The sequence below is a fragment of the Corella eumyota genome, chromosome 5, assembly GCF_963082875.1.
Source record: "Corella eumyota chromosome 5, kaCorEumy4.1, whole genome shotgun sequence".
NCBI lineage: Eukaryota > Metazoa > Chordata > Ascidiacea > Phlebobranchia > Corellidae > Corella > Corella eumyota.
Genome location: NC_137494.1, coordinates 9,969,666 through 9,985,239, shown reverse-complemented (window position 1 = coordinate 9,985,239; position 15,574 = coordinate 9,969,666). Strand labels below are relative to the sequence as shown.

The window sequence follows — 15,574 nt, the reverse complement described above, 5'->3', positions numbered from 1 at the left end:
GATTAACCAGAACTCGAGTTATTAATTAATGCATCAGGGGTAGTTAATTGGAGTGCGAAACTAAACTTGTGGCAACACAGTATTACGCGGGAATAGTTTGGGTCTAAATCTAACTTTAAAAGTTTACGCATTTTCCGCCAGGAAGCGATAGAGTTGATTTGATGGGTGATTGCTGTGGGTGAAGTCTTTTTCTTTGGTACAAAATTTATTTAGTCTAATTCGGTTAACTAAAACCCGAGTTATTACCCAATACGTTAGGGGTAGTTCATTTGGATGCGTGACTAAATTAGAGTTAACATCTTAATCTAATTAATTTACTTTATTAAAATATTAATAAGTCATTCAACATGTTTTAAATTGATTTTTATTGTTTTTGAGAATAAATGTCTGTATTTTGACGTCATACGCTATAAAATTATGACGTCATTTCAGATTTAAAAAAATATAGTGGCACATTTGCCATACTTCGGTTATGAAGACTGATTACAACTTAATCCACTTAACGAGAATATATTTTCGGATCGTATGGATTGATTGACTACTAGATGGATAGAAGGATCGAATGGGTCGGATGTGTTAATGGGTAATCTGAATAGGTGAGGGTTGGGGTAAGGGTTTAATTCATGAAACTTCTTTGTTAAATTAAATATCCGTCAAATATGCATTTGAATTATGTAATATCTATTTAATATATATTCGATTAAGTTAATAAAACTCGATCCATTAATCCGTTCGATCCGTTGATCCGTCAAATATATATTTTCGTCAGGTAGATTAAGTCCGATTCATGAAGACTTCATATAGGGCGTGCAAAACTAATAAAGATCCTTAACTTATCTGTCTGTCACTTCCACTGTCAGTATCTTTTCGCACTTCAGTCTGTTAGTATGTTTTTTTATATTTCCTTGTTTGTTAAGGCTGCAAGGAAAGGAACGTGGTATTGTTATGTGTTGATTAAAACTTGAGTGCAGATGTGTTGATTTTGCGGCCAATATTTTTTTTTGTATATATATCTTTATCCTCGATGTGGGAAAATCGAATGCGCGACTTAAACATAGAGTAACATCAGTTACTCCGACCCAGTCTCGAGTTGCCTTTGGCAGTTTGGGATATTATAGATGATAATTGCCCGATAATTATTCTGCTGATTAAGTGCTGGCTCAGCCAGTCAGCAGGAGTTAATACCATTTATAGCGCCTTACTCAAGGGCGCTACAGCATGAAATCAGTGGGGAATAAACCCACGACCTCATGGTGGTGTAGCAAGTGTTCTTACCACTACACCACGCTGCCAAAAAAAAATAAAATATAAATTGGTATTAGATTGTTAGGTCTAAAACTAAAGTACTGCAGCAGTGCAATGTCATTCGAAGGTCATCAAACAAAACGACAAAGATTGGATGAAAATGGAGGTTCAAGTGGATTGAAACAAGACGATTTTCGTGATGAACGACCTCAGAAATTTCGGTAAAAACAAACAAAATTTATTCCAAAATTTTGTTTTTTTAAATTTGTCTTTGCATTTAGAGTTTCTGAATCGTACACCAAAATTTATAGATTTAACTTTTTTTGTGTTTGTTTTAAATTTAAACTCTTTTTTTAATTTCCTTTTTATAGAGATGAACAGCCAAATAAAGTTCTCTTGTTTACTGTTATGAATGCTGTTTATCCAATTACCACTGTAAGTAACTTTTGTAAACTTTAATTTTTCCAATATTTATTTTGACAAAAAAAAAATCATAGCCCAACTAGGTTGACCTGACATTATAAATATGATTATTTTTTGACACTATTTAAAAATATTTTTTTCCTACAAAGTTTAAATCAAAAATTTTCTAGCAAACTTTTGCGATTAATAAAAAAAATATGCAATAACATTGAGTCAGTCTATTAAAGTGGGATGTCTCTCCTGGCATTACACCCAGCGTGGGTTCACCATTAGATGTTTAAAACAAAAGCATTTTAAATTTTATTTAAACTATTGTTTATTATCACTTGACTAGTTTTTTTCTAGTAATTTACATTTTAAAACTATTTTTCAAATAGAATATCATCGTAAACAATTTTTTATTTAATAATTTTTTTAGGATATCTTGCACACAATATGTGAGCCTTGCGGTGAGGTTCAGAGAATTGTTATATTTCGGAAAAGAGGAGTACAGGCCATGATCGAATATCCTTTTATTTAAACCCATTATTTAAAAAAAATAAATGAATGGCCTTAAACTTTTGGACTAGAAAATAATTGATTTTTTATACTCAAGTTAATGAGGCAGTTTGGGATTGTGACTAGTGTTCGATAAAGTACGTACCATTTATAGCCCCTTACTCAAAAGTGTTGCATTATAAAAGCTTTGGGGATTTAAATCTAGGACTTATTATGGTAAAGCCAACTGATCTAACCACTTCATCATGTCGCTGACAAGTTTTACAGAGTTATTGTGTTAAAATGTAAATTGTTAGCTACTAGTATAGAAGAATTATTATGGGAAATTTTAAATGAATGTTGTTAGTTCCCAAATAAGATTCTTTTTACCTTCCTTAACATAATATCACGTTCAATTCAATCCAGACAGCACAACGAGCAAAAGTTTCCTTAAACGGTGCTGACATTTACTCCGGTTGTTGTACATTGAAAATTGAATGGGCAAAGGTAAATTTTTTGTATAACTTTTGTTAGTAACTTTTGTTAGTCTAAGACTTATTTGTAATGTATTTCAATTTTATTACTGTGTTTATTGTTATGAATATATTAGCTATATATACAGGGATTCCATACCATCCTTATTTCTAAAATTTGACCTTTATAAACAGATAGGCATAAAGCATGTTAGCATTCATCCTGTTCACATGGACTGCAATTGTCGCGCATGTCTTAGTTCTGGTTCTGTTTACATGATATAAACGAACCGAAACTAATATATATATTAATATGTTATTCTTTTTGAATAAGGTATTAATTTGTATATATATTGAATTGTATAGTCTGTAAAAAGTGTGTTTAATAAATATAAAATACGCTACAATCCTTCTATTTTTCCAGTCGTCCTTATTTTGGATTCCAGATCGATGGAATTCCTGTATTCATATCAAATTCTTAGATACAATTCCTATTCATTTTTGTGTGTATTCATAAAACCAGTTTAATAAATTTAAAAGAAAATGCAGCATTAGTTTGTAAGCTTACTTTGTTTAATGAAAAAACATTTTCTAAATAAGGCATGCAGTTTTAAATTTTACTGTTTATTTTAGCCAACCAGTTTAAATGTTTACAAAAATGATGACGAAACTTGGGACTATACCATCAACTTAGGTTTGAAGCCTAACATAATTAAATTTATTTTGTAAAAACTAAAGTTGTTTTATTATAGTTTTCCATATAAGAAAAAATTAACGTTTAATGTTTGTGTTAAATTGTAATCATGCTACATTGATAATTTTACATTTTTCCGAATTTTTAGTACACTTACAACAAGTTTAACTGTTTCACATTAACAGCAAAATATTACAAACCAGTTACAGAAAATTACAGGTCAAAACATTGGATCATTACAGTGGATACAAATACAGAAACAGTTCAAAAATTTCAGGAACAATTAAATAACAACCTATTTCATGAAGATGGAATACAATTTATACATTTTACATACAAGCAAAATAATGTTTTGAAAACTAATGCTGTTTTGTAACACAAGGCGATATGAAATTTTATTTGACATGCATTTATTTTATCAATCTACAAACAATTATGCATAACATACTACCTCATAGTTATCACCCGAAGAAAATATCCTACAATGGAGATACATAACATCAAGCACAAAACAATACAGAAACTTTTGTTATACAACCTTTGTAAGAGCAGATTTAAAGTAATATCCATACAAATCTGGGACATAACATTTTATAACAAAAATTTCAGACAATAAAAAGATACTCAAACTAAATAAACTTACAATAACCATGGATAAGTTTCTTGAACAGCGGTACAAAATAATAACAATCAGTTCATGAATAGATTTTAAAAAGATACATTTACATATTCAAGTATTTTTATAACATTTGAATTATTTAAAAAGTAATTGCATTAATATGTTGTAAAATAATTCAATTTTTTGTTATTGTGATAGTCAACTTCCCAACGCAATTTCTTCTTGTTTGGTAAGCTACATAATAATGGTAAGAGCTTTTGTGCAGTAATTTTAATTTAACTGATGATTGTTAAAATTCGATAATATTAATGTGTTTTTTTGCTATATATACATGAAATCCTATTTGTGAACATTATAGTGTGAAATGTTGTAAATTTTTTATTTTTACTTGCTGTATTTACTTAAATATTATACTAATATTTTTCATAATTCATATTGAAATTTTTTAAAATTACCCCCAAATTTTTTTAACTAATTATTTTGTTGTTACAGATCCGCCAGTTCCAGCACCAGCTTTGTTAGGGGATGCCCCAGTTGGTTTTGGGGGAGATCAGGGGTTTGGAAGAGGTGATAATAAATATTATAACTTAAATTTATTTCCTAAATAGAATTTTTTATTAAAGTAATTTTTTAAACCTTTAATAAGAAAAAAGATTGCTGCCTAATAACATTATATTTTTACCCAGGCAACATGGGTCGAGGTGGTATAGGTCAACAACGACCAACAAACATGGGAATAAATGTGCGAGGAAGGGGCATGGGTGGACAAAGAAGGGGTGCTCCCAGAATGATGCCACCTCAACACCACCATGTCAGTATTTTTTTAGTGATTTTTTTGTTATTATGAAATCATCCTAAATTCATTTTATAACTTTTGGGTTTAATCATGTTACCCTATGACAGATGGGTGATTATGACAATTATGGACCCACCGAAGGAGGAATGGGGGGTTTTAGTCATTCCCCTGTATTGATGTTGTATGGGCTTCACCCAGTTAAGATGAATTGCGAGCGAGTTTTTAATCTTTTATGTCTGTATGGCAATGTTATGAAGGTAAATTAATTTACTTAAACTCAACTAGTAGAATGCCGGTTAAATATTCTTATACATTTGATTGCTTACTATTAAATCTTCTCATTTGATGTTTATCCTTAATGTAAGAACGCCAAATTTACATCCTAAACATAAACTTTGTTACCCCAATCCAGTTTCAAGTCAACTTTTGCAGTTTGGGATATTATGATTATAAATGCTTGATAATTAATTTGCTGACTTGTTTTGACACAGCAGAAGTTTATACTAGTTGCAGTTCCTTACTTTAAGGCACCATAGCATGGTAACTGTAAGGATTAAACTCAAGCACCCCATGTAGTAAATCCGTGTGTTGTTACAACGACACCATGTAAATATTAATAAATTGCAACAATAGGGAATTGTTTTTAGTCAAAGTTAATTTAAAGTAAACATGTATTTTTTATCCCTCAAAATATTTTACTTTAAATATTTATGTATGTGTACGTTGAAGTTTCTCAAAATTTAAAGCCTTACTTTCTTACATTTTCCATTAAAAACTATTCTTCCAGTTTACTTGATAAATTTTTTTTTAAGGTAAAATTTCTGAAAAGTAAACCAGGTACAGCAATGGTACAAATGGGTGATCCATCAGCAGTGGATCGAGCTATCAACAATCTTTCAGGAATGACTTTCTATGGTGAAAAACTTTCTTTAGCGTAAGTTTTGTTACAATGTTCTTGGCTAAGTTGTTATTTAATCTTTACTAAGTTGTTATTTAAATAATTTCCAGGCCCTCAAAACAAATGTATTTGAATGACACAGGAGGGGTTAGCGACCTAAGTGATGGAACTCCAAATCAAATGGATTTTGGAAACTCCAGAAATAACAGGTAATCATTTTATATTAAAATGGAATTTAAAATCTTTAAAAAAATCTAACTTTTACAGCTTTGATATCTGATATTAACGCCTATATATATTATTATAAACTGTTTGACTGAATAAACATATTTTTAAAATCGAAATTTTGAAAATGACGTTTACTGCAATTTTTAAAAACTAAAGGACGTTTTCCAGGAAAGGGGACTGGTAAGAGGCGTAAAAAATATATAAATATTGGTAAAATAACATTTTTGGGAAAATGATCTGTATAGTATAAAATTAATTTTCTATATTGTTTTTAGATTTATGACATCTGAACAGGCATCTAAGAATAGGATTCAGCATCCTTCAAAGGTTCTTCATTATTATAATGCTCCTATTGATTTTGATGATAAGAAAATGGCAGAGGTAATAGTTTAAAAATGATTAATTTTATGTTTGGTTCTAGAAAATATATTTTTATATTTTTTTTTTGTTTCACTAATTAAACTGCCAGTATCAGTTTCTTTAAGATTAAAACTATTAAATTAAAATTTTAATCAAATTTGAAACACTTTTTTTTGTCAAGATAACTGAAGAGTTTAAGTTAAAAGCTCCAGGCAAATTTACTCCATTCAAGTCTAAAAGTATGTTTTTTATGATTTATTTTATTCTGTAAAATGATAAACTTTTAACTAAAACCCTTAACCACTTGGTTTTACTAATAAGAGGTCATGGACCTAATTCGTAATACTTTCATGCTGTAAATTCCTAAAGTTAGGTGCTATAAACAGTTTGAGCTGTTGCCGATTCCAAAAACCAATTAGCAGACTAATCATCAATAGACAATAAAATTTCAAACTTCCAGAGTCTGGGTTTGTGCAACAAATATGTTTCCTCTTATTCTAAACCTTATTTGTTTAATTGACTCAGTTACAAGTTTACATTTGCATTTTAAAGTATTAATATTTACATTTTCCCTACAATAAATCTGCTGATTGGTTTATAGCTCGACAGGAGTTTAAACAGTGTATAGAGCCTTACTTAAGAATGCCATTAAAACAAGTAAAAATCATATAAAGCCTGTAAATTTATGCTTGTCTAAATATCGCACTTAATGTTGTGATTTTTCGAAGGTGACCGCAGCTCATCTGGATTGATGGAATTTGAGGACAAAACTGAAGCAATGGAGGCTCTGACAATGATAAATCATTACAAGATGGAAAATCCAAGTTCTTACATTTTATGTTTTGTTTATAAAAAGGATTTCACTTTTTTACTTTATTTAACATTTTTACTAGTGTAATTAATATTTAATTTCAGATGGGAGGTTTCCTTACGTTTTAAAACTTTGTTTCTCAACTGCCAACTCAGCCAGCGCAAGAGAGGCGCATGAATAAATTGAAGTAATAGCAGGCATAGGCAAACCATGTTGAACCGTTGCAAATTTGTACAAAAATGTGGAAAAAATATGTTTGATTTTACTGACCTGTTTTTATTTAAAACGAATTAAAATTATTTATACAATATTAGTGTTGTTAAAGTAAATAAAGTCAATTTTATTGTCGTTTTTGTTTACCAATAATCTGTATTTGTGTTAAATTGCTAAATTGGATGTGGAAAAAAATATACCCTAAGTAAGGTGATAAAAAACAGTGTAAACTTCTGCAGAACCAACACCTAATCAGGAGCTTATAATTAGCGGGTAAACATGATCAGTAATATCCAAAATTGCTGAAGGCATTTCGATACTGGGTCGGGGTAAAGGCCTGTTTGCACGATAGGGGTAACACTGCGTTGCGCTACATTGTTTTACCTAACATGGCGAGGTCTTGTTCAGATTTAGTTTTAAATAATAAAAAGGATCTTACAAAAGCTTACCGCTTACAAAATCTTGCGTAAATTTAGCTACAGCCGCAAAATTATACGAAATCTTACGTAACTTTTTTTAAATTTGAACCACTCCATTGAGTTACGCACACTTACGTTGCGTGCGCCGGGTAAACGGGCATCAATTTATGTTATTTTATGCTTACGTTGTGAAGTTAACCTTTCCTTCTCACATCGAGGATAAACAAAAGTGAAAAAAAAATAACATTAAATTTTATCGATTTCCCAACGTCGAAAGCAAAATTTTCGAAAACCATATTTTACCATATTACGCCTGCGTAATGATGGATTTTTCTTCTAACACAAAGAATAAATTTTTAACTAAAACGGGTAAATTATTTTTTAACAATTTCATACAATACAGAGCAGCAGTTTTATCGCTAGTCGGAGAAGTGCTTTTCGCAACTAAAACCCATCACGTTTATTTGGTTGCATGTGCTTTTTTTTATTTCAAGAGCAAGCAAGTTTCGTAACGACATTTCACAATACAAACAATTTGGCGATCAAGGGTCACCTTGACGAATAATTAATCATAAAAGTTGCTTGCTAAACGAGGTTGTAGTTTACGAACTGCTAATTCAAGTCACGGCTTTATAAGGCTGACTGTTTAACCATATTCTAAGAGTTTAGTTCAAACCTTTAACAGACTTTAATGCAGGCAGTTAGGTATTACTTAATATACTATAAAATGACGTCTGTATGAAACATATTCAGATATTGCTTTTATTTTACACAAAAACAATTAAACTGTTTCTGTTTTTGTTAGCTTTTATTTGTCATTAGACTGTTAAAAGATTTTTTGATATTGTCAGTTTGTAATTTAATAAAACAGTTTTTATAATTTAAAATGGAGTTGAAAATAGTGGATGCTCGATCGAAAAATAAATTATGTGTTTTAGAGAGGGTGACAGGTAACACAACTATCGAAGTAGTTAAAGATTTATTTGCAAAAAAAAACCCGAAATATTATCCCTCTCGTCAATCCTTTCGATTAGAGCCAAGAGGAAAATCTTTAAATGATACTGACACTTTGGGTAAACTAAATCTTGGAGCTGATGCTATTTTGTACTTCAAGGATCTTGGAACCCAATTGGGGTGGTCAACTGTATTTTATTGCGAATATGGAGGACCTTTGTTTGTGTACTTGCTGTTTTACTTTCGTCTGCCCTTGATTTATGGGCAGGAGTTTGCATTTATTCCGAGTAAATTGCAAGTTGTCCATTTGGCAGCAATATGCCACTCGTTTCATTACCTTAAAAGGCTTTTGGAAACAAAATTTGTACATCGATTTTCTCACGGCACAATGCCTATTAAAAATCTGTTTAAAAATTGCTCATACTATTGGACCTTCGCTGGTTTGATTGCTTACTATATCAATCACCCACTGTATACCACTCCAAGTTATGGTGACTTACAAGTTAATATTGGTCTTGGTTTGTTTATTTTTTTTGAGTTGGGAAACTTGTCCATTCATTTAGCATTTAAAAATCTTCGACCGGCTGGATCCAAAGAGAGAAAAATTCCATACCCATCAGGCAACCCGTTTACCTTGCTTTTTGGTTTAGTGTCTTGTCCTAATTACACTTATGAGATTGGATCCTGGCTGGCTTTTGCTTTGATGACACAGACCATGTTTGGCTTGTTGTTCGCTATGGTTGGATGTGCTCAAATGTCTATCTGGGCACTGGGAAAGCATCGAAATTACAAAAGGGAGTTTAGCAATTACCCAAGATCTCGAAAGGCTATTATTCCATTTTTTTTGTAAAATGAGATTTGTATAAAAACGCATGTTTATTGGAGTTTTTATTTTATTAATTTTTAAAATATTTATGCAAAATGTTTAGTAAGATAGATAACAAATTTTTTAATTTATAATGATTTTATATTATATAGCCAATTACTATTTGATTTGGTACTAGATTGTTTTTCTTCATTTTTGTGTAAACATATAACCCAAGTAAATCAAATGTAAAAAAACATGTTATTTATCATGTTATACTACCTTTTTTAATTTGTGCAAAATAAGTTTAATCAAAAATAACATTTAATTGTTTATTTTCTGATTTAGTATTTTAATTGATTTACTAATTAGGTTGCTATATTTGATGTAATTGCTTTATTTTTAACCAGTTTTTGTTTGAAATAATTCTAGATAAATAGGTTTTCTACATAGTTTTGTAATTAAAGTATCTTAAAACTATCATGGGAAAATCAAAAACGAAAAAAAGGGAAAACAAGAAGGTAAAGAAGAATTATTCAAGCCACAGTGAAAGTGAAAATGAGGAAAAGTGGATAGAAAAAGAGACCCCTCAAAAAAGATTCGATAATAACTGGATGCAACAAGATTTTTTATCCGGCATCAAAACAGTGTCGACTAAAGATATCAAAGATGATAAAAAGAAACAAAAAAATTGTGATGTCGAAAATAAGTTAAACTCAATTAACCAACTTGGTCAACATAGCAAAGAATTAAATCCTTACTGGAAATCTGGAAATAAGGGCTTACCTCCTGAAAAAGAACAGTCATCATCATTTGTTCCCGATGCAATATGGCTTCAAAGATCTTTAAAAAGAATGAAAGAACAAAGTGAGAAGAGTGAAAGAAGTCTGGAAGATATTGCTGCAGATCGATATGGTTCTTGGAAAGCATTTCAAGACATGTTGGATGTTGCTGAAAAAAGGGATGGCATAAACCAATCTCCAGATAACAAAACAAAAAGGCGATTTATAAAACCTGGTGAAATATCGTCAAATAAATCCACTTCAAAAAGCAGATTTATAAAACCGAATGATGCTGGGTCATCTTCAACTTCTTCGAGAAAAAGATTTTTAAAACCTCAAAACACTTGCAATAACTCTAAATTAACTGATATTCCAAGTTGGAAAAAGCCTAAAAGTGATGCTAAACCAAATTATGATAACTCACCCAAGTTTTTACCATCTGCAAAACCAGTTCAAAAATCTTCGAATGTACCTCAAAAACCCAGTACATCAGAGCCTCAACAGCCAACAGAACAAGTTAAGGGGAAGATTCTTACAAAACAAGAAAAAAATGTGATTGCAGCTAAGTTGATAAAAGCGGAGTTAATGGGCAACACTGCATTGATCGAAAAACTCAATCGAAAACTACAAATTTCGGAGAAATTGAAACTTTCGTCTGGTAATCAAGAATCTGAGGGTGGTAATAAAATTAGAAATTCAAGTTCTAGTGATGAAGGAGAAACAGTTGTTCTTACTCGAACAACAAGGACGGGTCAATCATGGCCAGTTACTCAAAGTGATATGCCGCTTGGTAAAATCTCAAAAAGACGAAAAAATAAGAAGGTTTTGGTTCATGATAAAGATGGCGAGCGCGAAAGATACTTTGCTGATGATGATCACTATTCTCTTAAAGAATTAGTAGAAAGAGAAAAAACTGGAGCTGCAGAAGACCACAGTCAAGTTATGTCTCGACTTAGTTCCAAAATGTTTAAAGGTGCTGATGGTGAAAACTTTACACTTGATGACGTGTTCGAATCTGAAACTTCCAGAGTAAATTCACAGCAGCAAAAGGATGAAAGTCATAAAAATTTGGCTATTACCAAACATAAAAAACTACAGAAGCAACTTGAAAAGTGTAAGCATTGTTTTACCAATTCTAAAAATCCGAAACATTTAATAATAGCAGTTGGTGAAGTTTCCTATTTAAAGCTTCCATCTCATAGACCTTTGCAACCTGGTCATTGTATTATTGCTCCTATGCACCATTGTGTCACTGCAACTGCTTTGGACGAAAATGTGTGGAGTGAAATACGAAAATTTATGCAATCATTATGCAACATGTTCCGTGAACAAGGAGACGACTGTGTGTTCATACAAACTTGCATTAACTTAATATATTCTCATCACTTCTTTATTGAATGTATTCCATTACCTAAAGAGCTAGGTGATGTTGCACCAATATATTTTCACAAAGCCATACAGGAGTGTGAGGGTGAATGGAGTCAAAATAAAAAACTAGTCGATACCCGGGGTAAAAGTGTCCGGGATAAAATCCCAGTTGGTCTGCCATACTTTGCTGTTGATTTTGCAATGGATGGTGGATATGCACATGTTGTTGAAGATGAATACAAATTTCCGCTTTATTTTGGAAGGGAAATCTTAGGTGGAATGCTTGATGCCGACCCCCAATTGTGGAGAAAACCAAAAGAGGAACATTTTAGTGACCAAACCAAAAGAACATTGGAGTTTGAAAAGTGGTACAAGGAATTTAATTGGACGAATACAGTCACATAAATATTATAATTGTCAAATCTGCCTTATGATTTTTTTTTTAACATTTTAAGCACACATTGATAAATCTATGTTTATTGAACTTTATTTATATATTTTTTATGTTTAATGTTTGATCAGTGCTTGTAATAAATTACTTTAATCAATTACACAACTTAATTTTTAGTTAAAAAACCATACATCCTTAATGTACTACACCATAAACAATAAGCTAAAAAAATTAGTTGACATAAAATGATATTGCACATGACATGATGGGTATAAAAAATTAATCGCTGAAATCTTCTGACGACGAATCGTCGCTGTTTGAATTTTCTTCGGAGCTTGGAACTACAGCATCAGGTACTGGTGCATCAGGAGTACTAAAAACAATTTAAAATTTGAAAAATTTGGCTACACAGTCTAATTATTGGGTAACTTTAAATACCAAGGCCTAAAACAAATATTTATTTGAGCTGTTTTAGGTTGTTGAAATTGTGCTTAACGACGAAAAAAATTAAGGATTTCTGTAAACTTACTCCAGTAATGTTGGATCAAGACCTTCCAAACGCATTTTATTTTCAATAGCAACCTTAGGTACGCCAACATTTACCATCTTTAAAAATCTAGCATACCTTGAAAATAAGAAAATTTTAAATGTGTAATATATTATTCGGAAAATGTGTTTTTGTAAAACAAAAATAAAAGTTAAAAGTAGATGAAATAAATTTGGAAATTACCTGGGATCATTTTTAACTGTAATGACATTAGCAGAAGGGGAATTATTACTTTCTGGTTGATTGTCCGCTGGACTTGGTGCTTGTTGCACAGGGGCACTACTTATAGGCTCAGGTGCTTCTTTTGGTTTGGTTGTAGTTGTATTTTCCAAGCCGGGTATTGAATCCAGCTAATATATTACCATATCGCTTTAAACAGTTAACTTAAATATGTTCTTTTGTAAAAGTATTTAAATACTGTTATAAAAATTTGCAAACATACCTTGGCTTCTAATATTTTAAGACTTATTTCCAGTTTTTGAATTTCAAGAGATTGTGCTAACAACTTTTCTTCTGATACAGCTGCAAAGTTGTTAATAAAATTTGAAGTGTGAAGCAAAAAGTGATTCATAAAAGTGACAGATCGTTTGTGATTTAAAGGAGGGACCTATTTTTAGAAAATGTAAAAAAGTTTAAAAAAAGGCTTTATAAATAAAACAGCTTAGTACACAACGTATGTATATGCAATTTAAAGGGCCTTTAAAATAAAAAAAAACATAATATTAGTTGCGTTCACAACTAAAACATAGACAAGTTTAAAAAAAAAGTATAACCTACTTTGAATAAATCAACATTTGGACCACTAAGTTTTAAATCTTCATCCCCATCCATTACTTTATTTAACACCAATTTAAATAATATGAATATAAGCAACTCTACAAAAAACATAAAATAACCTTTTTAAATTAAATTCTATAGAAAATACTAGGGCTACATTGAGCACAATACTTGAAACTATTTCAAAACATTTACAGTGGTTAAGCTAAAAAAGTATACAGTGGGGAAATGAATAATACCTTATTTTCAATGTTCAAATAGGTAAAAAGAGAACATAAAATGCACAGCAATACACAAACACAAATAAAAGACTTAAAAAATACTAAAAAAGTTTTAGTTATATATGACATTTCCAAATAAACTAACTGTTTTTAGGTTTCAAATGCAAAGCTGCATTGGGTACGAGGCCAGAATCCTGAAGTGTTTTTTTAGAATTTGTGTGAATTTGCTTTGGAAAGGTTGAAATGATATCAAACTGTCTGCGATGGTTAGGACGTTGTTTGTTGATGTAACTTCTTAAATCTCCAATGGTGTCAGTAAACTTCATTTTTAATAGGTATGTCTTGGCCCCGCTCTCTGATTTCACCCGAATTGTGGTAATATTTCTTGCACTAACTGGCCTTGTTTCTTCAGGCAAATTCATTCTTTCTTGCATTTCTTGAATTGCTTTAGTATCAACAATTTCAGTGCTTTGCTCTGTTTGACCATTGTTGTCAGTTAATACGTCCTTAAGTGAGCCTCGAACATCAAAAAGTTGACCGTTTTTTAAAACATTTTTAGGTAACTTTTGAAGAAACTGCTCTACACTCAATTGTGGGCCAGGTAAACTGCTTGAAAAGTTTTTTTCACCATCTTCCGCAATCAATGGAGATGTGCTGGAGGATTTAGTAACTGAGGATGCTGCAGATACATTTAGATTTCCAATCGATCTTCCAATACCTGGAAAGATTTCTTTTTTTCGTGGATCTTTAAAGAATACAGATCGACTGTCGGTTAATTGAATTGGAACTCCATCAGGATACTTTTTTTGCAGCTCGGATGGAAAATATCCATCCATTAAGTCACCCATGCATCTTTGAGTTGTGATGTCTTCAAAAGTACGAAACGGGCCATTAAACATCAAAATTCCATTTGCATACAAAGTAAGAGGAACAGAATCTTGAAGCTTTAATCTTGCTCCATCTTTTGTTTTCTCAATCAACGATTCACCTTCCCCAGCGATCTGGTTTAAGTCCCTCACGTTTCTGACTATAAGATCATAATCAATTTTAATTTTAGAAGATCCTACAAATGACATACTTTGTTGCCATGACCCATTTAAAGAGGAAACAACAGGCACACTTGAATCAGGTTTAATATCAAGATATTGATGTGAAACTGGGTTTGAATTGTCTCCCACCCAAATCATACCATAATCAGCCAAAAAGGATTCCATTTCATAAATTTGGTTTTGGAGTTGGACACACTTAAGCTCATAATCTTCACACTGTCCTCGTGTATTTGTATTTTCCATTTTTTCTTTATTTTGTGAATACAAGGATACTTTTTCTTCAAGCACTTGTATTTGTCGATCTTTTTTTATTAATTCTTTACTGTAAAACTGGGTTTGGATCTCGAGTTGAGAAATCCTTTTCATCATTGTTGCTATTAACTCCATGTCATTTGGAACATTTTTAGTTAAAGTATTCTTAGTATTATGCCCTAACCTAGCAGATGATGGATCGAAAGATGAGATTGTGGCATCATGTTTGGTTGTCATCTTTTGTAAAGTATCATCAAGTAAAGATTGATCATCACTTAGATCACAGTTACGAAATGGCATTAAACGTTTACGAAGTGGTTTAGAAGGTGATTTTTTGCTTAAACTATGTAATGGTGAACTCATAGTTAACACTGAATTATTGTTGGGTGCCAAGGGCAAAATAGTTAAACAGTAATCTGTAATAAGAAAGGTAGAAATTTGATAAATAAGAATACCCACAAACAAATGGGATTGCCTAGTAAGCCAATGCAGTAATGCACTTACTGATGTGATCATCATACAGTCATATAAAAAAAACGTTTTTAGGTATTTAATTTAATATGTTATTCATTTTATTTCTGTAGTAATACTATTCACGCAGTGGCTGTATCTCTATTACTTTCCTACGGAAATTCACTTTATGTAACCAAATATTTTACCGACAATGATATATTTCTAATAATCTCCCCTTACCCTAACCGTCATGTAATTAAAACATTGATAAATAATAAAATAATATATATAATTGAATCAATAAAATGTAAAACTTGAT

At 31.2% G+C, this 15,574-nt stretch overlaps 5 protein-coding genes across 5 annotated transcripts; 3 read left to right on the top strand and 2 right to left on the bottom strand.

Annotated features, from left to right (window-relative positions):
* Positions 1 to 795: 795 nt before the first annotated feature.
* Positions 796 to 7,427, top strand: LOC145751983 (heterogeneous nuclear ribonucleoprotein L-like). Its single transcript, XM_082568159.1, has 14 exons — positions 796 to 1,466; positions 1,617 to 1,680; positions 2,087 to 2,172; positions 2,556 to 2,652; positions 3,252 to 3,312; positions 4,424 to 4,498; positions 4,618 to 4,742; positions 4,835 to 4,984; positions 5,540 to 5,661; positions 5,736 to 5,834; positions 6,129 to 6,234; positions 6,395 to 6,452; positions 6,942 to 7,037; positions 7,129 to 7,427. The coding sequence occupies exons 1-14, from the start codon at positions 1,360 to 1,362 to the stop codon at positions 7,203 to 7,205; spliced, it is 1,323 nt and encodes a 440-aa protein (XP_082424285.1). The 5' UTR covers positions 796 to 1,359; the 3' UTR covers positions 7,206 to 7,427.
* Positions 7,428 to 8,186: 759 nt separating this feature from the next.
* Positions 8,187 to 9,490, top strand: LOC145753892 (very-long-chain enoyl-CoA reductase-like). Its single transcript, XM_082570413.1, has one exon. It carries the CDS (start codon positions 8,543 to 8,545, stop codon positions 9,458 to 9,460), a length of 918 nt encoding a protein of 305 aa, XP_082426539.1. The 5' UTR covers positions 8,187 to 8,542; the 3' UTR covers positions 9,461 to 9,490.
* A 381-nt stretch (positions 9,491 to 9,871) lies between these two features.
* On the top strand, positions 9,872 to 12,952 carry LOC145753890 (CWF19-like protein 2). Its single transcript, XM_082570410.1, has one exon. The coding sequence runs from the start codon at positions 9,898 to 9,900 to the stop codon at positions 11,968 to 11,970; it is 2,073 nt and encodes a 690-aa protein (XP_082426536.1). The 5' UTR covers positions 9,872 to 9,897; the 3' UTR covers positions 11,971 to 12,952.
* On the bottom strand, positions 12,023 to 13,607 carry LOC145753893 (WASH complex subunit 3-like). Its single transcript, XM_082570414.1, has 5 exons — positions 13,281 to 13,607; positions 12,946 to 13,110; positions 12,687 to 12,853; positions 12,486 to 12,581; positions 12,023 to 12,329 (listed from the first exon to the last, which is right to left on the bottom strand). The coding sequence occupies exons 1-5, from the start codon at positions 13,389 to 13,391 to the stop codon at positions 12,236 to 12,238; spliced, it is 633 nt and encodes a 210-aa protein (XP_082426540.1). The 5' UTR covers positions 13,392 to 13,607; the 3' UTR covers positions 12,023 to 12,235.
* LOC145753891 (UBX domain-containing protein 11-like) lies at positions 13,378 to 15,210 on the bottom strand. Its single transcript, XM_082570412.1, has one exon. The coding sequence runs from the start codon at positions 15,163 to 15,165 to the stop codon at positions 13,642 to 13,644; it is 1,524 nt and encodes a 507-aa protein (XP_082426538.1). The 5' UTR covers positions 15,166 to 15,210; the 3' UTR covers positions 13,378 to 13,641.
* Positions 15,211 to 15,574: the final 364 nt, after the last annotated feature.